Source organism: Aptenodytes patagonicus, chromosome 19 (assembly GCF_965638725.1).
Source record: "Aptenodytes patagonicus chromosome 19, bAptPat1.pri.cur, whole genome shotgun sequence".
In the NCBI taxonomy this organism is placed as follows: Eukaryota; Metazoa; Chordata; class Aves; order Sphenisciformes; family Spheniscidae; genus Aptenodytes; species Aptenodytes patagonicus.
Genome location: NC_134967.1, coordinates 3,671,062 through 3,695,004, shown reverse-complemented (window position 1 = coordinate 3,695,004; position 23,943 = coordinate 3,671,062). Strand labels below are relative to the sequence as shown.

The 23,943-nt window shown below is 48.5% G+C and overlaps 2 protein-coding genes across 7 annotated transcripts; one reads left to right on the top strand and one right to left on the bottom strand.

The window, feature by feature from the left end:
- Positions 1 to 655: 655 nt before the first annotated feature.
- On the top strand, positions 656 to 11,003 carry C19H1orf167 (chromosome 19 C1orf167 homolog). 2 transcript variants are annotated; one of them, XM_076356283.1, is made up of 14 exons: positions 656 to 858; positions 1,183 to 1,369; positions 1,545 to 1,767; positions 2,356 to 2,537; positions 2,697 to 2,790; positions 3,197 to 3,339; positions 3,880 to 4,088; positions 4,884 to 5,028; positions 7,358 to 7,625; positions 8,193 to 8,301; positions 8,555 to 8,786; positions 8,895 to 9,030; positions 9,801 to 9,911; positions 10,617 to 11,003. In XM_076356283.1, the coding sequence occupies exons 1-14, from the start codon at positions 786 to 788 to the stop codon at positions 10,671 to 10,673; spliced, it is 2,169 nt and encodes a 722-aa protein (XP_076212398.1). In that variant the 5' UTR covers positions 656 to 785; the 3' UTR covers positions 10,674 to 11,003. The 2 variants fall into 2 exon arrangements, with proteins under 2 accessions (XP_076212398.1, XP_076212397.1); XM_076356282.1 differs by having other exon boundaries at positions 2,694 to 2,790.
- A 1,008-nt stretch (positions 11,004 to 12,011) lies between these two features.
- Positions 12,012 to 23,848, bottom strand: MTHFR (methylenetetrahydrofolate reductase). Of its 5 annotated transcripts, none has more exons than XM_076356095.1 (12): positions 23,744 to 23,848; positions 20,203 to 20,454; positions 18,823 to 19,061; positions 18,398 to 18,508; positions 18,023 to 18,216; positions 17,290 to 17,540; positions 16,399 to 16,533; positions 15,907 to 16,087; positions 15,331 to 15,513; positions 13,787 to 13,888; positions 13,418 to 13,537; positions 12,012 to 12,878 (listed from the first exon to the last, which is right to left on the bottom strand). In XM_076356095.1, the coding sequence occupies exons 2-12, from the start codon at positions 20,442 to 20,444 to the stop codon at positions 12,681 to 12,683; spliced, it is 1,956 nt and encodes a 651-aa protein (XP_076212210.1). In that variant the 5' UTR covers positions 20,445 to 20,454; positions 23,744 to 23,848; the 3' UTR covers positions 12,012 to 12,680. The 5 variants fall into 5 exon arrangements, with proteins under 5 accessions (XP_076212210.1, XP_076212211.1, XP_076212213.1 ...); XM_076356096.1 differs by lacking the exon at positions 23,744 to 23,848 and adding an exon at positions 22,878 to 22,937; XM_076356098.1 differs by lacking the exon at positions 23,744 to 23,848 and adding an exon at positions 20,040 to 20,096 and having other exon boundaries at positions 20,203 to 20,284.
- Between the last annotated feature and the right edge of the window lie 95 nt (positions 23,849 to 23,943).

Here is a 23,943-nt window from a genome sequence, read left to right as displayed (position 1 = left end):
TATTTTTCTTCCTGTCAATCTCTTCCTGCCCTGCAACACAGCAGCTTTCAGACTGTGGCGCCTGCAGAAGGAGCTGCTGAGCAAAGAGGAAGCCAGGCTTTTGGAAGCCCGTGCTCTACTGGAAAAGAAGCAGCTACGACACATTTTCTGGGTGTGGCGTTCCCGGTGCTTGGAAATGGAACAGATTTTAGCACTGACAACTCGGATCCAGAGAAACTTAGTCTTTCGGTAAGTTGATGAGGTCTATTTTTCACGTGAAAAGTCTGTTCACTGTGAAAGTCCAAGGAATGACAGAGCCAACCCAGACAGTGATGTGTTGTTCCATCTTAAAGCCATCTATTCTTTTGTTTTAGGAGTTAATAAAGATGAAAGTAGAGATAGAAACAGGAAAAGGAACTACTGTGGCCAGAGACGTTATGACTTGCCTCCTGTGCACTGCCAAAGCTTTTTGGTTCTGACCTCTGATGTCCTGAAACACCAAACCTGAGAACACCCACCATGCTGCTGTGCTCTAAGCAGGACAGTGGCTTTTTTATGAAATAAACAAATAGAAGCTCAGAAGATGACAGCTTCTGTCTGTCTTTCCTGACCTAAACCCAGTCGCAGGAGGAGACGCAAGCGTGTACCCTCTTCACATGGTTTTCTATGTGGTTTTATTTTCTTTTGGTTTTCTCAGCTGCCTCAGTGCATGGAAGGAGACTGTTGAGCAGAAGGCGCTTTACAGGTGCAATGTGTTCCGTCTCAGAGCAGTGTCGCTGAGGAAACACTTCCAGCAGTGGGTTCAGATGCTGCAGGTCAGAGAAGGTGATAAGCAGGCAATGGTGAACTTCTTCCTCCTACAGTGGAGGCAGCATTATGGTGAGCAGCTTGGGGTCTGTGCAGAATCTAAGATTTAGAGGTGCTTAGGCTCCTTCCTCCTCTTGTATGGTGAAAAACAGCTGAAAACAGCCTGATAACAGAGAGGCTCAGATGATACATGGTATTAACAAAGCAGGGTGGGTAAAGGACTAGTTGTTCTGGATGTCAGTGAAGCTACAGGGAGATTTGTTGCTCCACTTCATAAACCTAGCAGAAAGTCTTAAACCTTGCTGGAAAGAAGCAATGTGAGGGCTGGGCTGGGCTGAGTTTCTTAAGGATGCCTTCTGACAAACATTGTCTCTTGTCACTCTGTAACTGGTTAAGGACCAGTTAGAAGCTCCATAGCTGACAAGACTGCGACAAAGAGGCATGAAGATCAGCCATTGTGGACTGTAGAGAGATGGTTTCCTGAGAAAACGGGCTACTCTCTTGATGACTTCTGCCAAAAGGTGAAGCTCCAGAGAGTATATCTGCTGTGGAAAGCAAGGCTGAGCGAACATCACAGAGCTGAGTGAGTGAAGAAGAGCCAGTTCCTGGAGCCCTGCCCTCATTAGTAGTGTCCAGTTGGCTTTCTGGTCCTTCTGGAAGAACCCCTTTTACCATCTATCATCCATCATGTCTGTACTAGTGTCTACCTCTGGTATCCCTTTTCAGTCACTTTGCCATCACAATATATTCTGTCTCAGTTCTTTCTCTCAGGCTTTGGAGCAGTGTAGACTCAGAAAAGCTCTGAAATTATGGCACCAAAAGTGTCTCATGCTGAAGACAATTGAACAAAATCCTAAGCACTTGCACAGGACTGTCTATGAAGAACCTCTTGCCATGCTGTTTTCTGAGGACCTCTCAACATCTTCCGGCTTTGACAGCAGTGCTCCAGCTACCCTGGCCTCTCAAAGCTCTTTGGAAAAGGTGAGGAGGTCTTGATTCATCCAGACTGCCCTGAGGTATTAAATTGCTGGGATTTTTCAGGGGCAAATTTCTGCTTCAACATGATACTGTCATCAGCAACCTGTGCTTAGTTTTTAGGCCTGAAGAGCACTGAGCCTGTAGGGTCCTGGAGTTTAAATGTAATCAGAAATCATAGTCACTTCTCTCTGTGCCCTTCCTAGTTCATCATTTAGTGATATGGGGAGGTGCTGAGCTCGTGAGGTTCTCTTGTGCACTTGCTCCTGTTTGTGGCTGCAAGGTGGAAGGGATGAGGTACAAAGAGCTTCATTACTGAGAAAGTGTATATGCCTGTTTCCCCTTTTCTCAGTATAGAAATAACTGTATAACTATTCAGTATAGAAATAACTAGTATAGAAATAACTTTCCCATCACTGATATGTTTGCACTCCAGAGCTGTACTTGCTAGCCTGCAGCTCCTGTGGATGCATCCTGGGTTTCACTGAATCTTTGCCGAAAACAGGAATAAATGGCACGGTCGGAACTGTTAGCTAAGTGATTCCATTGCGAGTACAGTTACCTCACAGCATGTTCTTCCCTCCATACCTGCAGGAACACAGTTTTAGTGACAGCAGCCAGCAGAGCTTCTCCTCCGTTCTGACTGCTGAGGATGTCACACACATGCCTTATTACAGTTCTTTCCTGCAACTACACCAATGCGCAGAGCTGTCAGCTGAGCTGGGTGGGGAGCTGTACTTGCAGGCCTCCTTTCCTCCACGGAGTACTGGATCTGGGTGAGTTGCAGACTGGTTGCTTGGGATGTGGCCCCTTGTTTGGTCTGGCTGAATTCCTTCCTTCTGGCTAGCTCCTCATGTCATCTCACAGCATCCTTCCGGATACTTCATCCTCTTTTTTTCTTTCCCTTTTCCCCTGACACTTTTATCTTGCAGCAGAAATTGGTTTGTGGGAGGTCAGTTTCAGTCTTTGGCACTGCAGAGTCTAGACAATAATGTCCAGCCTCTCACCAGTTACTCTACGTGGAAAGAGGTAAGGCTGAAAAGCGGTGTGATGCATGTAAATGTACAAGTGTTTTCTGCATAGCCCAATTTAGCAAAGAGCCTTTGGGTTTCAGTATCAGCATATGGAAGGTCTCACTGCTGTTCTCTTTGTTCTTCTGTCTTCTTTCTCAGACAGAAGGTTTGGGAGATTGAGGCATTTCTCAGGGTAACTCTTCCCTACCATTTGCCAGCTGAGTTGGAAATTGGCTATGTGTCAAGGATTTAAAAGGGATGTGTTAGACTCATGTCTGGGTGTTCATGTGGTGTGTGGGGGTTAGCAACAGGGAGTTAGGCAATCATAGAAGTCACAGCAGCAAGGAGAAGGGGCTGAGCTGCATGGAGTGACTGTCTTACAGCAGCAGTTCAAGGCCCTTTTTTGCTTTTCTGGATTACAGGACTGCAGTTCTGACAAGGAGGTGAAGAGTTGCTGGCACCAAGCAGAGAAATGCTGCCTGCAGAGGCACTTCATTGTCTGGTCAGCTCGGACTCAGCAACTTGTAAAGGCCCAGCAGTACTGCAGGCTCATTCAGCTATCTCGGTAGGTATTGTGCTTTCCAGAAGTTTCCTAAAGCTGTCTGTTTTGAAGCTCTATACTTGCTTTTTAAAAAAAAAAAAAAAAAAAAAAAAAATTTCTTCCTCTAGCTATCTTTTTCTGTCTTCAGTGGGAGTTTTGCAGCCCCCCCCCCCCCCTTTTTTTTTTTCTGCTTCAAAATTATTATATTTGAACACAATCATTTCTGGTTTGATGGGATGCCTCACAAATTAGAGCAAGCTCAGCACTGCTGATAATAAGCCCTGGTAAATTCCTATCCACTGAACTGGCCTTACTCTTTACTCAATCGGAAGTTGAAGAGAACAACAGGCTTGGCACAGCCAGGACAGAACACCTTACTCACAACAACTTGCCCTGTCCATCATTTCCCCTGACATTTAATGGGGAAAGGATGTTAACAGATCACATGTATTTCCTAAACTCCCTCCATCCATGTGTATGTTTATTGTTAAAGTTTCAGTTACAAGGGTGTGAATCTGTGTGAGTTGTTCTTACAGTTGGTCCAACAACCTTTGTCTTTCTCAGAGCTTTTCTCAGCTGGCACCACTGGGTTGTGGAAAAAAAGAACCGAAAAGCAGCAGCAGCCCTAAAACATCGAGTTCATTGCTGCAAGATGGTTTTCAGCCTGTGGAAGAAGAGACTGGCCCAGAAAGTGGAAGCTGACCGGAGATTCAGGTGTCACATTCACCAGACAACTGCTGATGCTCTGTGGCGTTGGCATTCTTGCTGGCAAAGTGAGTTACCAACTTCCTACAGCAGAACTTGTGTCTGTAGGAGCGGGATGCTGTGGGAATGGTTGGGATGGAGAAAGTCCCGCTTCTAGTTGTAACTCTGTGCACTGCTCCTCTGGAATGGCACACGCTAGCCCAGGGGTCAGTAAGTGCCTGTGTCACTGCCTTCTTGTGGTTACTAGCAGGACACATGCCCTGCTGTTTTGTAGTGCTTTATGCTAGGGGAGATGCTCCTTTGGCAGCTGATTGGAAAAGGGGTGGATCTCGCCTTACCTGCACTACCAAAGGGGTGTTGAAGCAGTGCATTTTAGCAGCTGGGGAGTTAAATGGAGTTCAGATGCAGGATTCCAAGCTTGAACATGTCTCCTCAGACCCAACAGTCAGGCTTTGCTTCAGTGGGAGCAGGGTGTAACTTTTGGGGCTGCTTTACAATCCTGATCCTGTCCCTTACGGGATTCCAAGTGCTTTAAGTGCTAAGTACTTAACACTCTGCCAGGGAAGGAACACTCCCAATTTTTGATGGAAAACTGCCTTGCAGATGAGAGTGGCAATGATCTGTGATCCCTTGCTTGGGGGAGGGCAGGGGAAAAAAAAAAGGAGGTCTGACTGGCTTGCAGACAAAAAACTGCAAGGTGAATTAAAAAGTCACTTCAGCTGCTAAAGAGAGGACAGGAAATCTTAGGAAGTCTGGTCCCATTTGGTATTTGCAGCAGATGTATTCTCTGCTCTTGTCTGGACTCTGCGATGGAAAAAAAAATCGTTGGGCTCAGCTCAGCAAGCTCTTGTGTTCTCTCACAGGGAAACGTGCTGTGAGAGAGCTGCAGCAGGAATGGGCTCAGCACAGCTGCCAGGAGAAGAAGAGGTTGGTCCTGCAGACATGGTATTGCCAAACAAAGAAGCAGAAATATGCTGCTTTATTCTGGGAACGTCTTCTGCTGCACAGGTTTGTTTCCTGCCCTCAAAGCATTTCCGAGGGAAGCTTTGAGTGAAGGGCAATTTATGTAGCAGAAAATCCAGTGTTATTCAGACCAGTTTGGGTTTGAAAGTACAGCTAACTTGTGTGTAAATGGAGCTTCTGTAGGAGTGCTTCCCTGGGGGTGCTCCTACATTAAAGGGTCTGCTACCATAGCCTCACGCTCCCCATCTCGTTCTTCTCATTCAAAACTTCTTTTCTTTCCGGAACTTCTGTTCAGTCTTAGTTACGCAGTGTGGTATTTGTAAACTAAGCAAGAGAGATGCAAACAAATTTGTGTAGTTTAAAAAAGTGAAAGCCTTGTTTCCACTGGAACTATTCAGTATTTGCTGAAAGGAATATTGGGCAGAGGTCTTACAGAGATCTGATGTTTACAAACCTGAATCTTTTAGATTCTGGACACAGCGTGTTGATTTTAATTTAAACTAATGTGAAAAATTGAGTGGAATATATTCCTGCAGAAAAGCAATGTTCAGTAAAGCCTGTGAAGGGAGAACCATGATATTCAATTCATCTCAGTGTTAGTTACACTATAGGTGAAGCTGTAGTATGTTTTGGAGTCTTACGTTATGGTGCAGATCCTGAAAACACAAGAATTTAATTTGAAGAGCAAGGTGTCTGCTGCCAATCATTAACAACTTCTTTTCTCTCTTAGCTGTTGTTCAGTAGCCTTCTCATTGAAATCTGTTTTGTTTGTGGTTTATGTTGTGTAAGGCTACTGTCTGCCTGAAACACAGCAAAGTGTCCAGCTGCAGTGAACCAGGAATTGTTCAGTTCATTCTCTTTGAGATAATTCAGGAGGATAAGAATGAGTAAGATTATTTATGCCAAGGATTCATTTAAGGCATGAGAAGTGCAGGTTTGGCCCTAGCAGATTTCCTTTTGAATTGCAGGTTCAGGCTGAGAGGAGACAAAGATCTGCAGAGGAAAGAGCAACTAAAAACCCAGTAAAACCTTAGTGGCTGTGATGCTTGGGCTCTGCACTCACCCCACCCAATTGCATTTTCTTCTGCAAATCAATCTGTGTGGTGGCACCCTAGTGGGAAGTGCGTTTGAGAGAAGTCCTTAATGTTGCTCCTTCCTGTAGAGTGTCTCTCCACCATTAATCTTCCTTCTGAGTTCTCCTTTGATGAGAGAGTGCTTCTAATTTCTCACCTGGATATGGTACAGGCTGAGCCCTGTCTCTTCTGAGGGGGGCATTTTTCATGCTAGGATAACCTGCAATAGATTCTCTTGATCTTCAGAGAAGCCTGCCAGGCAGAGGATATTTACACCTCTGCCCTATGGTGCCGTGGGGTGATTTGCATAATGAAAGTCCAAGTGGAACAAGGAACCAAAAGGACAAGCCAGGAGTTAAAAGCAGATTGGCTTCTGGGGTAGCAGAGGAAGACTGGCCTCCTGTGCATCAGCCTGCAAGATACAGAGAGATTATTGTGGGTGCAGATTTACAGTGCTGTTAATAGTAACTCCTGTAAACATTGATTTTTTTTTTTTTTTAATAAAATTGTCTCCATAAAGATGCTGTATTATTCTAGTTGTACATCCCATGTACACAGGCCCTTAGTTTGTGACAGCCAAGAAAAAAATTAAAATCTGAATCTTGACAACAAGGGCTGTCTTAAATCCAGCCTGGTTCTGCAGCAAGCAGACTTAAGGAGTCTGCTGGGTTCCATGCTGAAGGAGATTTTAGCAGTTTTATTCTCATCCCATAAGGATAAGCCTTCCTCAAGCATCGTCCTAAAGATCAACTGCTGGCACAGAGAAAGATTGAAAACTGACTAATTCAATTCCTTTATTTTTTTGAGGGATCCACTATGTGTAGTGGCAGGGTAGCCTAGGAAAAGCATTTGTTTTGTAGGCAAAGGAAGAACATAGTATAACATTGCATTCAGTTTGCAGAGGCCTTTGAAGAGGAGGAAATGCTAAAATGGCCAGAAGGCCAGACATACTCCTGGGCTTTGAGGAGTTGAGAGGTAACAGTGCTGGGAATCTGAAGTAAAACGAGGGCAAGTCTTCAGCAGAAAGAAACTGTAGTGAGGAGTCTGAACTTAACACCTCCCAAGGACAAGGCACTGGAAATATAAGTAACACGGAGAAAGATATATAAATGTTGATCACAGAGGAATAATAGGAACAGCCTTTTTTCTTGTTGAATGCTCTTTCACTTGCTTTGACTACTTATGTGTGACACTGCAGGGTGGGGTGAGAAGGTGGAATTTGGTCTATAGCCTGTTCAGTGCTGACATGGAAATGTGACTTTAGGCATTTACTGCTTTTCTACGCTGGTATTGTTTTTCAGGTGCCTAGTTACCTGGGCCCAGGTCACTGCTTGTAGACTGAGGCAGCACGAAGCCCTCTCTTGTTTTAAAAGGGTCAGAGAGCACCATCTCCTAGTTGTGAGCTTTACTGAGTGGAGGGTGAAATTCTTGAGAGCTGAACAGCGGGTGCTGGGAGAGAGAAACCACAAGTGGCAGGGAACCTCTCAGGGTAAAGCCTGTCACCGCTGGCGGTTGGCCTCAAGAGGACAGCAAGCCCTGCGCCTAGGATCTGTGGCTGCCGTAAAACAGGTAAGAAAAGATGAATGTCCCTATGAGACAGTTATTCTTAACTGCCTGTTTTCTTGTGAAGACCTCAGTTGGGTCACTAGGCACTGAGATACAGTGACAAGGCTGGTATAAAAACCTGGTTTGACTTGTGACTGCTTAGTCCCTGCCTTTAAGTTCTTTACAGGCTGTGCACACTTCATCACCGTAATCTGGCACTGATTGCAGCAACCATCTGGAGCACAGCAATAAGGAATGGGGACATTTTGACCAGAGAGATGAGCACTCCTTCCTCTCTGCTCAAAGATGAGATGGGATAATCACTGTCCCCATAGAGCAGAGCGAGCTGTCAGAGTTGCAGCTTTTTTCAAAAGACTCACAGCTAGCAAACCACAAAGAGGTCGATTGATTTGGAAGGGCTGAGTCAGTCCTGCTGGGATCTCATCTGTGCAGTTTCCAGCCTGGGGTCTAGCACATTAAACTACCTGCAGGGGTATGAACATAAATGTATCTCTAAGGCTAGCTTGTGTGTGTGCTGTCTGTGCGCATTGTGTTTAGTCTTGGCTGCAGCTGTGTTATTTCTGTTTGCAGGCCTGCAACTACTGGACAAAAGCAGCTGCCTTTTCCCAGTGCTCACGGCAGTGCAGTACCCTGATAGGTGCTAGGAAGAGCAGGAAGATGTCTCTGTCTTGGTCCATGAGTAAGAAGATGCCCCCTCCTCTCTTCCTTTCATGGGGCCATGTGGGGAGTGTGCGTGAGGAGGGAAGGGGAGTGGTGTTTGCCAGCCGGATGACTGGGATTCCTCTGTGGAGTAGCTGATCACGGCAGTTGAACTCTGACTGTGGGTTGCTTCTGTGTTCAGGAGCCAAAGGACTAAGGGCTCATGGCAGCTCTGATCTCTCCCTCTCTAGCTCCGAGGTTAGCTCCTGTGTGATTCCTCTTTTCTTTCCTAGAAAGCAGAAGAGGCAGAGTAAAGGCTTCAGCACCAGCTGCCCCTCTTGGGCTTTTTCCCAGTGCCATTCGCCACTGGCTAGTGATCTACAGAAGTCAAAACAGGGCTGAAAGGCTGCTGGTCCCTCATCTGGTAGAGAGACCTGGTGTGGTAGGACCCTCTCCTGCACACGCAAGGATCCAGGAGAACAAAACAGAGGTGGACTTGGAAGGGTGGGATGAGAAGTGGCTTGGGTAAGTGGAGTGGAGGGCTCTGGGCTTCCTCTTGTTGCTGCCATCAGGGAAGGACTCCCTTGTAGGGCTGTTGGGCTGATAAAGTTTATTTTCCCCTCTTGCCTATAGGAGGAAGTATGTGAGGTGGTGGCATCACACGGTGATAATTCGCCGGTGCCAGCGTGACAGGAGACTGCGCTGTCTGGCAAGGGGATGGCATCAGTGGAAGGAAGCCAGCAGGGCAGTGATACTGGCTCAGGTGTTGGTGAGTGTCTGGTACTGCCACCAGGGTGGCAGTGATAGGTGTTACTGGGCAAGCCTGCTCTGCTTGCAGCCTCGCATACATCCAGGGAGATGAGACTTGGGGATTTAACAAGAACCAGAGTGCACCAGAAACCCTGGTTTGCTGCTGTGGCTACTTTTTCCATCTTTCTCTTTGAAATGCCAGCATGGCAGACTGGCATATCCACATATTTAGTTGTGCTTTGCCCCATCTTACAGATGGGAAGCTGAAGCAGGGTGATTTGTATAGATTGTCTGTAGCCTGTGCAAAAAGTTCACAGCAAGTATTACAATCTGTGTCCTTGTCTGTGTTCCTGATACATCCCTCTGGTGTCCCCAGCCTACCAAGAGGGCTGTCATTTGGCCTCCCCTTCTGCTCAGGCCTTAGCCATCTGTGGAACAGACCCATGTTCTGTCTGGCTTCCTGGGCATTAGCTGTGTGAGATGTGCTCTGACCTGCCCGTGGGACAAGATGATGCATCTATAGCGAGCACATCCATAGTCACTGAGGAGCTGTGCTGGAGTACTGATGGGGCACTGTCCTTTCCCCAGGGTACTGTGACATAATTAGCCACAATATTTGCAGGAGACAGTAGTTCGGCAAGAATTTTGTTAGTAGTCAGCTTTGTTTGTTACCAATGCAAAGTCATTCAAGAGGGGAAAGCAACTGGAAGCAAGGTGGGACTGGAGGGAAGTGAGGTAGTTTGCCTGCCAGAGCCCAACTAATCTGTGCACTGCCTCTTTTCCTGGCAGGACCAGCAGCGGCTGATAGAAAAGGCCTGGAGGGTGTGGAGACGACGACATTTGCAAAGCTGCGTGGTGCAGAAGTTTTCGGAGGAGGAAGCCAGGAGCCTATTATCTCAGGTAAGCATTTATGACTGCTTTAATTCTTTGGACCTCAGTGAACCAAAAAGCACCCCAAAGGGACAACTGGTATTCCCTGTATGTCTCTCTGCACAAAGCACTTGCTTAGGGAAAAGGGACTTGCCCATAACAAAGAGAAATAGCTTCCAGCTTTATATGGGTTCATCTTTGGGTGTTTTTCAAAGCTTTGTGTCAGCAGTTGATTTCCCTGATGTGTGCCCCCTTCCCCACTGTTATCTGAGATGTTAATCCACTAATCCCCTGCCTCTCAAGGGCCCACTCAGGGAAGAAACAGGCTCCACGTTGGTGCAGGAGGACGGCGCTGACTTACACCCAGGGGCAGGCAAATTGCTATAAATTTGAGTGAGCAGGCAAAGCCTTAGAGCTCAAACAGCCAGTTTGTTCCTCTGCCTGCCTCCCAAGGATCCATGCAGGACTAGGTCCTCCTTTAACAAGATGTGAGCAAGTACTGAAATTAGAGAGCAGAGGGGGCATTGGTCTTCCTTTTCTCACATTGATTTGTACTCTGCACTTCACTTACTGGCTACAGGAACATAGGGGAGGCAGGGAAGGGCTCTGAGTGAATGGTGAGGCAGTTGGCCTAGCCATTGCTAGAGGAAAAGCTTTGTTTACGGGTACTGTGAGGGTGGCTGCAACTCCTCAAGGGTAACCTGAGTATTTGACTTGTCCACTTTACTATTTAAGGCCTTTGGAAGGTGGCGCCAGCTAACAGCATTCCAGCTCAAGGACAAAGGCTGCTGAAAGGTGGGGGCCTGCCTGCAGCTGCTGCTCATTTCAGGACACATGGAGGATACAGCTGGCTGTCACAACAAAGAGCTGGTCCTGCGCAATCAAGAAAGTGAACACTCTGCTCATGCAATAAAAGCAGTGCTGCAGGCCAGAAGCATGATAGCCAAAGGACAACCAGGAAGAGATGGTACCTAGTGAAAGGTCCTCTTTAAAGGACTGATATCCTACCTCCCTAGAGGCACAAATTGAGGAGTTATTCCCTTTTGTTGTGAGGTTGCATTCCCTTCTCCTCTGGACCCTGATTTTGCTGGACTTCTGATTAAAGGTCAAAAAACCACCTTATAGGCTCTCCCTTTACTCTGTGTTTTTTCCTGGACCGGAGTTTAGTGTCACGCAGGGGAGTAAGCAAATACATCAGTCTTAAAGAGGTGAGCAGGACTCTGCCTGTGCAAACGCTACATCCTGTTGATTCCAAAGTCTGGACTGTCCTTGGTAGCTGCAAACACAGGTCGTTATTTTTAGATTTGGCTTTTCCCCTGGGGGGGGATTCTCACATGGCTCCCACCTCCTCCCCCTGTGTAGGTCCATCAGCTCTTCATTAAGCCTTTCAGTGGGTGGCCAACCTCTTGACTGCTTCCTGCTGGTTCCTTTCTGTGCTGAATGGGCTAGGGATGAAGAAACCTGCTGGGAACAGCTGAGCACCAAAAGCTTTGCTGAGGCAAGACAGGCGTGTCTGACCCCCAACCTTCCCATTACTTGCTTCTGTGATTGATGCCCTGTAATTACCCTGGATATATGAGCCCAGCCTCAGACAGCTGTAATGAGAGGGTCTGAAGAATCTGGAAAAGGCTTTTCTTCCTTGCTTGTTTGAAAGAGATGCTCACAGCGTGGCAGGGATCTTGAAATCCCACTGGGATTTCCCCCAGGGTCTTCTTTTCCTAGCCTGTGGTAGCTTTGCAGGATTGTTAAGTACACAAAGCAGCCTCCATAGCTCCCCCAACCCCTTATTTCAATGCTGTGGGGCCTAAGGCTGTTAAGAGTCATTAGGTCAGGAAAGATAGGCTATCTTTCCCTACGGGCACTGGAAAAGGACCACCACAACTCCTGTGACCTTGCAGAACTGAGCCAAAGGTTGTAGCTGGTTGCTTTTGGGAAATTCTAGGATTTAGGCTTTCTTTGCCCTACCATGGAGCTTTGTCCATACTTTACTTAGGGCATGTGTTGAAAGTGAAGGCAGAACTGCCCCATAAACAATGGGTTTTCTTAAAACTTTCTCTTGTGCCAGGCTGATTAGTTTGCAAACAACATGAGTCTTTGCTACTTACCAAGAGTATGGCCTAGTACAGGAGACATTTGTATTTGTGTATTTTATTGTACTTAATCTAAGAAACAGTGTGATTCCTACTCAGTTTCATCCAGAAGTGAAATTCACGTTTTCCTATTAAAAAGAAAATGGGAAATATAACAAAAGGAGAAAAGTTAGGGAGAAAATTTGAACCTTCTTCTGGAGTGAGTGCAAAAGAGAGCCTGATATGATCAGATATGAAGAAATACATCTTAGGAGTGCAACTTGAGCTTCTTTTCAGGGTTAGCAACTGCTGAAATGTCTCCTTGCTTAGGCACTGCTGACAGGAGTGTTTCTGCCCCCAAGGCAGCATTTCTGGCACGAGAAAGTTACCAGAATCCCACTGAGCTTTATCACCGTTGATGCACAAGAGTTCTCCTGTTACTGTAATCAACATAGCCATGATTAGCACCTCTTCATCCTGCAGAGCTGACCTTCAAGCTCAGGCTAGAGCCTCAGCTCAGAGGTTCAGGTAGTTCTGGCTGTTGTTCAGTGAGAAGGGGTGAGGGAGCCTTTGTGTTGGGGATAGAAGAGCATGTAGTGTGGGTAGATCGGAGAGCTAGCCTGGTCACTGGGTTTAGGAGTGTGTGGTCCACCATCAGCACAGGAGCTGCTTTTTCTCTCCCCGCAGTCAGTGGACGGAAGGAGGAAGTAAGGGATTATAAGAGGAGTTTTCACTGCTGAGTCGGAGAGTTCAACAGCTCAAAAGTATCATCCACAACCTGCCAGAGGCAGTTTTCAAGTGGGAAGTCATTGTCCACCAGGTTGACCAAGTAGTAGTTGTCATGGATGTACTGGATGATCATGCGAGAGGGTGACTCCTCTTCATAGAGCTTGGCCCATTGCTCGATCCACAGTGCAAAGGCCTCATCCTGCCAAGGGGGAAAAAAAAAGTGTAGTGGTGTAATGCACATGTTAGAGAGCTGCATTTTCATACTACCTCGTTTAGGACCACCGGTGTCACACATGCCTAGCCAGCCTGTGGCCTGTTTCTTCTCAGGAAAAATTGCAAGAGCTGAGCAAGGAGCCTCGTGCTTTCCAGTCAGTGGGAAGTGCCCTGTACACAACTGTTCAGAGCTGAATGGAGACACGTTTGCAGTAAAATGGCTCAATGCTGCCCCTGTGCGTGTAAGAGGGGAGGGAGAGCTGCTGCCCAGAGCTCTGGGGGCCAGTACAGTAACAGTGGTAGCTCCCAAGCCTCCTGTTACTGGGCACTTGGTGTCTGTGAAGAGCTCTTGCCGGAGCAAAGTTCTCCTTACACGGAGAGAGCAGGAGGAGCAGTATCTGGACCTCTGCAAGCTAATATCACAACAGTACTCAATTGCGAGAAGTGTCACAGACTAAAAACAAAGCAGACACTCCGAACTTCCAGGGCACCACAGCAATGTATCCAGCAGGAGGGAGGACTCACCTTCCAGGAGAGGAAGCTTACAGGATCCACTACAGTGGGCTGGATGATCTCTCTGCCCGGGAAGATGCCCCAGGTGACAGCATTGGGTTGCAGATCTGGAGCATTGGTGATATTCTGGCCCTGCCAAAGGAAGCAAAACCTTTCTGAAGCAACTGCTGGAGGAGGGATTGAGTGAGTTGGAACAAGTGCATTTACCCTCTCCTTGTTAAGAGATCAGACAGTTGCTGCACATCACAGCTGACTTGCTTCACTTTCCCTTCTCTTCATCACCCTTCGTGTCCCACTTTGTTCATAGTGACATCTGAATCTTTGATATTTGCCTCTCTCCCAAGGTGGTGAAAGGAAAATGTCCTGTAAACAACAGCCTACCTTGACATTGACAATGTGGTAGTTCACTCGCAACTCGTACTTCTTCAGCACTTTGAGCAGTGCCGTGACGATCTCACTGGAGGTGAAGAACTCTAGGTATGCCTACAGGGAGGGATGGGGAAGGGGAAAGAGAATGAGAGCCTTAACTCATGGCAGGGCTGGGACAAATACAGGCAACCAAGAAGACAGTTGTAGAGTCTGGGCTGCTTGGAAACCAGGCAGTCTAAGACTTGTATGTCCATTCCCAGAAACATGTACTACAGAGGAGGCTTGAGCAAAGGGCAGAGCAAATTAGTAAGAGAGCTGGGGGGGGCAGAAATAATTGGTGACAGCAGAGGTGTAACAGGCCAGGAGCAGCCAGCTCAGGAAAGCTACAAGCTTCCCGTTTTGCACCCATGTAAGCAGACAGGCCGGAATAAGCTCCGGACAGTGTTAACCACAACTGCTGTGCCTAGGAAGCAGTCTGTGCCAGACAGAGCAGAGTGCTTGGAAGAGGCCTGAGCTTGACCTCTATTCTACATGGTAGCCTATGAACAGCAGTGTTCTGCCAAGGCAGCCTAGTCTGGTGGGAGCAAAGTCAGGGGTCTCAGCTGGGCTCTCTCAAGCACCCTACCATTCCCTGTCCTCATCTTTTGTTCAGGTCTCCCTGTGTGCTTATACAACCTAACTGTACTTGCTCCATCTACTGCTGCTCTGTGCTTGGCTGCTCCCAACAACTGCTTCCCCTTCCCCCATTTCCTGGCTATTGTGTCAGATGATGGATTTCCCCTCACCTCGGGGGATTTTTTTCCCTTTGAAAACATAACTGCATTTGCCATCTGCTGGTCTCATGGCTTTAGCGGTTTGGATCCCTTTTGAACAGGGCTGCTTTGTTTCCCACTATGAGCCACTTGCTTGGCATTTACCTTGATGGGAGATTCCTATCACAGCCATTAGTGGCAAGGCTCTAGGGCCTGAAAATGCATGACGGTAGGAGGCAGGCATGGCAGATAAGCCTGCTTGCAGGCCAGAGAAGGAACCTGGCAGCTGTCTGAACAGCACAGCAGTAGTGCTGTGGGGTGGGGGCAATTGGTGGAGAACTCTGCCTTAGAGAAGGACAGATAGAGGAATTTTTAAATGCCCAGTTATTACCGTGAGAAGCTGGGTGGTAGAGATTCTACCTCATTGATTCCCATTTTATGAAAAACCTAGGCGCTTCCTGCATTGCTGAATGGGGATCCGATGCAGTGGGCAGGCACGTGTTTGCACCTAAAACTTCATAGCCCTGCTCTATAAAGAAGTTACCAATAATTACTTGCTGAGAGTAAAACAAGCAGCTCTAGTAGATGTTTTGAGGTGGGGGAAAACAGCTATGAAGTAAGCCACAGAGATGACATACTCTGTCTCTTAAGACACCAAAGGAGCTTTGCCTCATCTCAGCAAGAAGGCATTAAGATAAGGAGCAGGCAGAAGGATTATCCGGGTGAAAGCCTAGGACCTTCCTACCTAACAGAGACCAAACTGGGTCATAATTCTTTGCTGCCTAGCCCAGAGCAGTGCAGTACCTTTTGGAAAACATAACCCCCACTGGGCCCCCAGCCTACAATGGGGTCTGTGGACGGTTTGCCATTGATGTTTGGCTGGGAGTTGATGGTCAGGATTCCTCGTCTGTTAACCTTCTCCAGCTGCTCCTTCAGAAGGTTGGTTTCAGTAGCAAGAGGGTCATCGTTCCAAGGCATACACGTAACCTACCGTGAGGAGAAAGGATGGCTCACAATGGATGTAACAACCCTTTGGTTACCATCTGGATGTTGAAGGAACTCAGAAGTGCCCCAATGGTCTCAAACACACCTGCTTCAGGAGAGAATTCCCAGGTTTGGTTCAAGGGGCAGGATATCCTCAACTCTAAGAATGACTGCTGAAGTCTGTTGGTACTGGTCCTGTCATACTGTAGCAGCTTTCCTTTTATGTTGAGCCCTAGCTCTGGCTGCTGGATTCCCTTCAGCCACTGTCTCAGCAAGTCCTTTTGGATAGGGAAGTGCCAATTCTTGTTTAGAAGAACAATGTGGTACCAGGAGCAAGAGGAAATACGTGCTACTGTCTGTGCTACACTGACCATCCCTTCCTGGGCCATCACTCACCTTGTGCCCGTTCTTGTTGGGTTCTCCAGTGATGTAACAGGTGAACACCTCAAAGACGCTCTCCTCACCAGTCAGCTCTTCTCCCCACATTTTCAGGAGCTCCTCCCGGGGAGACTTGCTCTTCAGGTAGAAGAGGTAATAGTCCTTCAGTTCCCCAAAGGCTGGAGAGGAGGAGTTACCCCTGTAAGGGGAGCAGACACAGGATTAACAGGCCACTGAGGAAGACGAGCTGATTTGGTGATGCAGGAAGACAGCCATCCAGGAAGAGAAGTATCCAACAAAATCCACCTAGAGACCAAAAGCCTTAACATCTTGGTGCCGTTCTCTTCACCTCATTCAAATCCAAGCAACTGGGGACCACTTTGTTAAGAAGTCACCTGTTCTGTCAAGCCCAAAGTGTGCCCAGGACACCCACTAACGACAGAGACCAACTGTGGAGCCGGCTTTCATACCACACCTCTACCTCACTGCCACTGCAGGCTGACAGCTTACCATCGGCCATTGGGGAAATCGTCCCATTCTTGAGTTCGATAGATGTAACTCTTTGGCCTAGAGGCCCAGAAGATTGGCCGAACATCTTCAACTCTTCTCTTGGGGTGAGCGCTGACTGCCCAGGGCAGAGGCCGCCTGCATGGGAGGAGCAGATGTTAACACAGTTCCTCTGCTGACTTTCCACTAGAGGCTGGAAGCCCTTCCCCTGGAGAATTTTGCCTCTGGGGAGAGCAAGTAACAGGGGCTGAGAAGAGTTCTATTTGTCAAGACGTAGGACAGAAAACTATTCTTCCTTTATGGAAAATCTTTTCCCGCTCAGTTCCGTCACAGGATGCTCAGTAGGTGTCTATTAAATGGTTAAGTACAGGACTGACACCTGAAATTGGATGAGGTAAGGGAAAAGCACTGTGTGAAGCTATTTTTAACAAGAAGAAAAAACAGCTATCCATTTTCCTTTGCTTTCTCTTGTCTGTGCTGAAGCCTGTGGACTCGGAGAGAAGTCCCACATTCCCTTTATCAGCTGCAGAAGAACCCCAGAAATCCACAGCGGGAGCCTACATAGCACCTAGCCTGTAAGAGGGGTTGTGACCGACCTCAAAAAACATGTTTCTTCCAAGTGGCAGCTCTAAGAGTTTAGGTTTTTAAAGTTCCAGGATAGGCTACTTTAAAGCCACTTGACTAAAACAAATTCCTCCTTCAGCTGTCCCCTCTATTCCTCCCAGCTTTTGTCAGAGACCTGCAGGAAGGGTGAACTTCTAAATGCAGAAAGGTGCTTAAAAAAAAAAAAAGCAGCAGAGGAGAAGTGCCAACCCATCCATTGCTTGAACCTTCAGTAGATGGGATGGATGTATGTGAAAGAGGAACTAACAGAAGCCAGCATATTCTGCTCACCTGGGGTCCTCCTTCCATATGCCCAGGCGCTTAAGGACTTCGGTAGTAGCCACTTCCCGATTGAGGGTGTAAAAATGGAGCCCGTGCACCATGCCACTATCCAACAGCTCCCGGCACATGGACACTGCCAGCTCCACCCCATAGTTCCGGATAGCTGCATCATTGTCCTTGATGGGTTCAATCACATCTTTGATTTCTTGAGGCACTTCCAACTTGGAGAGCTTCACCAGCTGGCGCAGGGAGTGGTAACCCTGGATGAGGATGCAGGGGATTTTCATTTTTCCAAGGCCCTTTTCTGACATCCCAGTAACACAGGTACTTGATCTCGGTTTTGTGGCAGGAGATTTAGAATTGGGGCTCCTGGATGCTACTCCTAGGCCCCATCTCTAGGATGGTAACGCAGTCATGGTCACGTCACTGCAGGTGATTTCTTCCCATTTCTTTACTCGTTGCCTGAGCCCAGCATGCTGACAGTGATGAGTAACGCCTTAGGACTGGTAGACCATTGTCCTTTATATCCCTTTTTGCCATATGGGCACAGAAAACCTTTTAAGCTTATTGTTACATGCCTAAGAGTTTAATTTGACAAACCACCTACAGATTTATGTTTAGCACCCTCACTTCCCACAAATTTTATGGAGGATATTTACAGACTTCTCTCAGGCCCTGACCCACAAACACCTAATATCATGGATCCTTATTCCCTCCCCAAACCAGAATTACTGGATTTCACCTGTATGGGGAAGATGCCAGGAATAATGGGGCAGGTGATGCCAATGGCTTGACAGTCCTTCATGAACTTGAGAAAGGTTTCTGATCGGAAGAAAAGCTGTGTGATGATGAAGTCTGCCCCAGCAAAGACCTTCTCCTTCAGGTACCTCAGGTCTGCCTCATAGCTCTCTGCTTCAGGATGACCTTTAGGGTAGCCTTTGGGGAGGAGGGAGGGGGGGAAAAAAGTGAAACCCTGGTGGTCGGGATAACACACTAGAAATTAGAAAGTAGCCAATCTGATCGTACTGTCACTTACAGCCCAGGTCCAGAGAGGGACTGCTGAGCTGACTTCCCTATCTCAGACCCTACCCCATACTCTGCAGTGAAAGACATTTACCTGCCACACAGATGTCAAAGTAATCATCAAATTCATTGCGAATGTGCTTAACCAGGTCAACAGCATAGTTGAAACCATCTACTTCTTCCTCCCATTCCTCACCAACAGGATCTGAAAAGAGAACAAATCCACAGCTTTCTCCAACTGTTTGCTGGACTCAGATCTGCTAGTTCTGTAAAAACCTCCTGCTATCAAAAGGAAGACAAAGATGAAATCCCCAAGTTTGCAGTTTTACCCATGGATTGCTTTTGTCTACCCTTGAGCTGGAGGGACTGCTAACAAGAGGATCAGGTGAAATGCAGTCTCAACATTTAATTCCTGTAGTGGAAGGAGCCTCTAAATCTTATTTCTCCACTTTTACCCTGGAATTGAATGCAATAGCAATACAGCCTCAGCCCTACGCATCATAGGACAAAAGGATTCACCTCCACGCAATGCCATGATGTTCTTCAACCCGAGCCGCTTGGCCTTCTGCAGATGCCCTGTGATTTCATCCTTGGTCTGATTGCAGCATGTCATGTGCAGGATGGTCTCCAGGCCACAGTAGTTGACTGCAGTGTTGGCAATAATCATGGAAGAGGTTTCCTTGTCAGATCCTGGGTCCCCTGCAGGGTGCCACGTCACATCAACGAAGAGTGGACCACCTGCTCCCATGCGGTCAAACCTGTGGATTTTAGAGCTGCGTTAGCCTACCAGGTAGACAGCTCTCCTCTCTATGCCTGGGATATCTTGCTCGCTGCTGGAATGCCAGCAACAGACAGAGAGAGCTTGGATGACAGCAGCAGGAGAGACCAAGAAAAGTGTTGAACTAGGAGTTTAGCAAGTGGCCAATGTAAATAAGGAAAGTCATCCTTTAAGGCTGTATGAGGAAGAGCTTACAGTCTCTTTGAAGAAGAGGCAACTTAAGTGTTCTCTGTAGAATAAACTTCCTCACAGCATGCTCTATTAGACTGATATGCCTTCTGATAGACAGCAATGCAAATCCCATTCCTTTTGAGATGGGAGACTATGCTGCAAACCCCTGTTCCCAGCTTTAACTGTAGAGGCCACAAATATGAAAAGATGGACCAGATCTCTGTTGTGTTCCCAAGTGTGCCTAACAGAAGAGACAAAGGCTCCCCTAAATTGTCTCTCTCCTGCTCTGGGTTGGAACAGGCCCTTCTGTTTAAAGTAAACCTGGCCCTGGCATATAGCAGTTACAAAAAGTTATGAAACTCCCTCTTCTCCTCCAGGTGAGTACATGGTGGCTCCTGTGGCTCCCCACTGGGCTCCAGGATAACCTTTAGCTCTGCTGAGAACTATCACCTTTCATTTAGCATGGAGATAGGGGACACCTCTCTCAGAGGCTAAAACTGTAGTCCTCAGTAATACAGAGGCACAAACCATAGTGGCTGGATGATTCTGAAAGCAAGTGGGAGTCTCTGTTCCAGAGACTTTGACACACTGCCCATCAAGTAATATTTTCTGCTTTTAATAGGTACTTTCCTGCTCTGTTGTCCCCCAGCACTCTGCTTCAGCCCCAGAGCATGACAGTGGGGTTGCTCCATCTTCACAGAGCATGGGAGAGGGGAAACAGTCTGGCCCCCTCAGTAACCCCACCATGGCACTTAACTCTTCAGGACCTCCAAGGAAGACAAGTTACCTGGTGTCCATTACCTTCCTCAGCAGGAAAGCACAGCCCCACTACCTGCTTCGTCACCTGGAAGGGGAGACAGAGCATGGGGCAGAGCCTGCCTCATTAGCTATTTCCCAGCCCTCCACCAAAGACACTTCATCTCTCCCCTCTCCCACCCTGCAGCCCTCACCTGGAGATGAGATTGACAGCAGCATTGGCTGTGCGTGGAGGGAAGAACTCCAAGGAGAACCACTTGTCTCCAGAGTCCTGCCGTCGGCGCATCTTCTCCCGCAGTCGCTCATGACGGTCAGCATCGAGGACAGGGGTAGAGCAGCGTGAACTGTCCTTGGAGCTCTCGCTCCCGCTACTGCTCCCACCATCAGACTTGGAGCTGGAACTGGCACTGCAGGTATGCTGGGTCTCATTGACCATGGTGAGCTCTCTGGAGGAGGGGAACAGAAGGAGCACAGTGGGTACAAGACAGGACACAGACCTCAGCAAGAAGCAGTTACAGCTGGGTGGTCAGCAGATGATGAAAAAGAAGCCTGTGCCAAGACCCAACATTAATCATCATCAAGCAGTTCCTCTTGCCAGCCCTCGCTATAAGCTGTAGTGGGGGATCTGGTGAAAACACAATAAAAAGCATGTGTTTAGATAGCGCTGAGAGAAATACACAGCAGATGGCTTCACGCCACTTTGATGCAGCTCTTCTGTGCCTGCTGGGTCAAATTTGGCTCTCTTCTGAGTCAGGTCAACATCACTTTTGCCCTGACTACAACTTAACAAGCCGTGATACCCACGTGCATCAGGTGAGGGCCTCTTTCATCTTGTGGCCTTGGGCTGGACATGCCAGCAGATTTTTTTTTTTTCTTTCTACAACAACTGCTTCTTGGACTGTATCCATTTTCAGAGTTTCCATTCTGTTTGTTCCCAAGCGGCAGCGCTTCTTTACAGTGTAGGTAGGAGAGCAAGTGCTAATAGGGCAGGTACACAAGAATGCACAAACTATTCCTATGTCAGAAAAAAGTGAGGAATCCCCTCTGATCAGGTGTCCTGGTTTCGGGTGGGATAGAGTTAATTTTCTTCCCAGTAGCTGGTACAGTGCTGTGTTTTGGATTTAGCATGAGAATAATGTTGATAACACACCGATGTTTTAGTTGTTGCTAAGCAGCGTTTATACTAAGTCAAGGACCTTTCAGCTTCCCATGCTCTGCCAGTGAGGAGGTGCACAAGAAGCTGGGAGGGGGCACAGCCAGGACAGCTGACCCAAACTGGCCAAAGGGACATTCCATACCATATGATGTCATGCTCAGTACATAAACTGGGGGGAGTTGGCCGGGGGGCAGCAATCGCTGCTGGGCATCAGTCTGTGGGTGGTGAGCGGTTGCATCACCTGTTGGTGTGTCGTTTCCCTCCCCCCCCCCCTGGGGTTTTGTTCCTCTCTCTGTCATTGTTTTACTTTCCATAACAATTTATTATTGTTATTATTATTATTTTATTTCAAGTATTAAACTGTTCTTATCTCAACCCATGAGTTTCCTTACTTTTGCTCTTCTGATTCTCTCTCCCATCCCACCGGGGGGTGTGGGGGGAGAGTAAGTGAGCGGCTGTGTGGTGCTTAGTTGCTGACTGGGGTTAAGGCTGGGGTTAAACCACGACATCAGGCCATCCCCACAAATACTGTCCTTTGTTCTGTCTTTGCTGGCATCAGACAGTTGCATTTCTAACCATTAGCCTTCTTCCACAAGACACACCATCTCCACAGACAACTGTCCCTGCACCAATACCACTGCACACACTCAGCTCTTTCCTTTACTAGATGTGCTGTTCATGTTCCTTTCCGCACCAATTGTGGCTGCGTGGAAATAAGGTCAGCAGAGACCATCCCCTTCTCCCTGCCTTGCAACAGGATCAGCTGTGCTTGCTTGGCTTCACAGAAAGGAAAACAGCACTGCAAGTCAGTGGTACAAGTGGGTCTAGGATGCCCAACTCCACTTAGCTCCCAAAAGTGTTTCACCCTATGCCTTTAAAATGAGGTAGTGATTACAAATAATTAGAGAAGAGCTACCATAACATTTGGATCTGCGTTATTCACTTATGCACCTGCCAAAACTTAAAATTTTCACTGGGAAGCAGCATGTTGTCTGAGCATTACGTAACACTGGAGCCTGTTTTGGAGGAAATGGTTGTGCGAGCTAGTGCACACTTTGTCCTTATCATAAGCTCTGTGGGTTTAGGTCATCCAAGAAGACTTTGAACTCATCTTCTACTGTTTACACTGAGCTGCCAATCAAGCAAAACCCTTTGGGGGAGAAAGTCTACTTTTACCACCTGGGGATGTCTCCAGCTGGCAGGAGATACAAGAAAGGAGCACAGGCCTTCTGCTGCCAAGAGGAACTGGGAGTCTTAGATCTCCTGTGTACCAACACAGCGGGTCATGGTAGAAATCAGCAGCAAAGACCTATTGACAAGTGAAGCAAAAGCAACCGCGTGCACAGTAACAGCCCTGACCAAGCTCTCTCAAAGGACTTTGCCTGACATCCACGTGGCACTAATCTGGGAGAATTATCCCAAAGCATATGTTGGTGATCAAGCTAGCGGTGCAAAATCACGTGTGGTCAACTCCCAATATCTTGCTTCTAGCAAGCATGCCACAGCACCGTAGGCAAATCAAAGGACCTCTGTTTTCCCACTTGAGATTTAACACCCGCCACAAGGGAAGGGTTCACATGTTAATGTCTCTATAGGATGAGACTTGCTGTTAAGGAAAGGTCCTTATCTTACTGGCAATCTTGAACCACAAAGTCAGGAGAAAGGCCCTACTTAAACTTTGTCTACAAGCAGCATTTGGAACAGTTTCCTTACCGTCAGATGCATCACAGATCTGCTGGCAGAAGCTTGCAGTTATTACAAAGAGAAAAAAAGATTTTCTAAACAAAAACCCAGTTGCAAAATAAGACAATCTTAAACACCCATCAGCTCCGTTGGGTCAGCACTCCTGCTCCTCTGTCTCTACCACGCTGCAGAGCTCAGAGCAAAGATCTGTGGCCCAGCACGTTGATGCTGATCAGCGCGGATGTGCCCGTTGTGTTTATGCGACGCTGGTGGTGCCTATTCGCTTCGCTGTAGGGTATTTTTACTGCTTCCAGGCCTGAGCTGACACCCACACACGCAGAGGTCTGCGTCCTCCTAAGCTTAGTTTTACCACCCAAGCTAAACTCGGCTGCACAGACGTACACTTCACGCGGGGCACGCACGCCTGCAAGGGACTTGTCCAGGGCCTTGCTGTCCTGGGCCACGGCACCGGGCTGACAGCCCGACGGGGCAGACCAGGGGCCCGCGGCCGGATCTACTGCCTGGCCAGCGGAGCAGCTGATGGGGCAGCGGCACGGCCACGGAAAGGCCGGTGGGAAACGGCCGGGAGGGAGGCCGGTACCCCCGCGGGCTGTCGGGGGAGAAGGGGCGCCAGCAGCGCCGGGAGGGTCCCTGCTGCCGGGGGGTCCCCGCGCCGCAGCCGGGCTCAGGGCCAGGCAGGGATCAAGTTGCAGCCCGATCGCGCCTTCACCTCAGCTGAACCCGCCGGGAGCGCGGCTCGGCCCGAAGCAGCCGGCGGGCAAGACCGGACCGGGAGGCAGCGGCAGCCTGGCCCGGCAGCGCGGCTCGGCCCGCCGCGGGGGCTCCCCAGGCGGCGGGCGCAGGGATCGGGCCCCCCTTCCCGGGGCCCCGCTCACCTGCCGGCGGTGCTAGGCGCTGCGCATCGCGGGCGGCCCCATCCCGCGGCGCTTTAAGGCCGGCCGGGGCGGGCGGGTCACGTGGTGCCCCGGCTTTCCCTTCTCTGACATGGCGCCGCGACCTCAGCTCCCCCGCGCCGCGCCGGCGGGGGCGGGGCCAGGCGGCGGCCGCGGCGGGGTCACGCGCGGCGCGCGGCGGG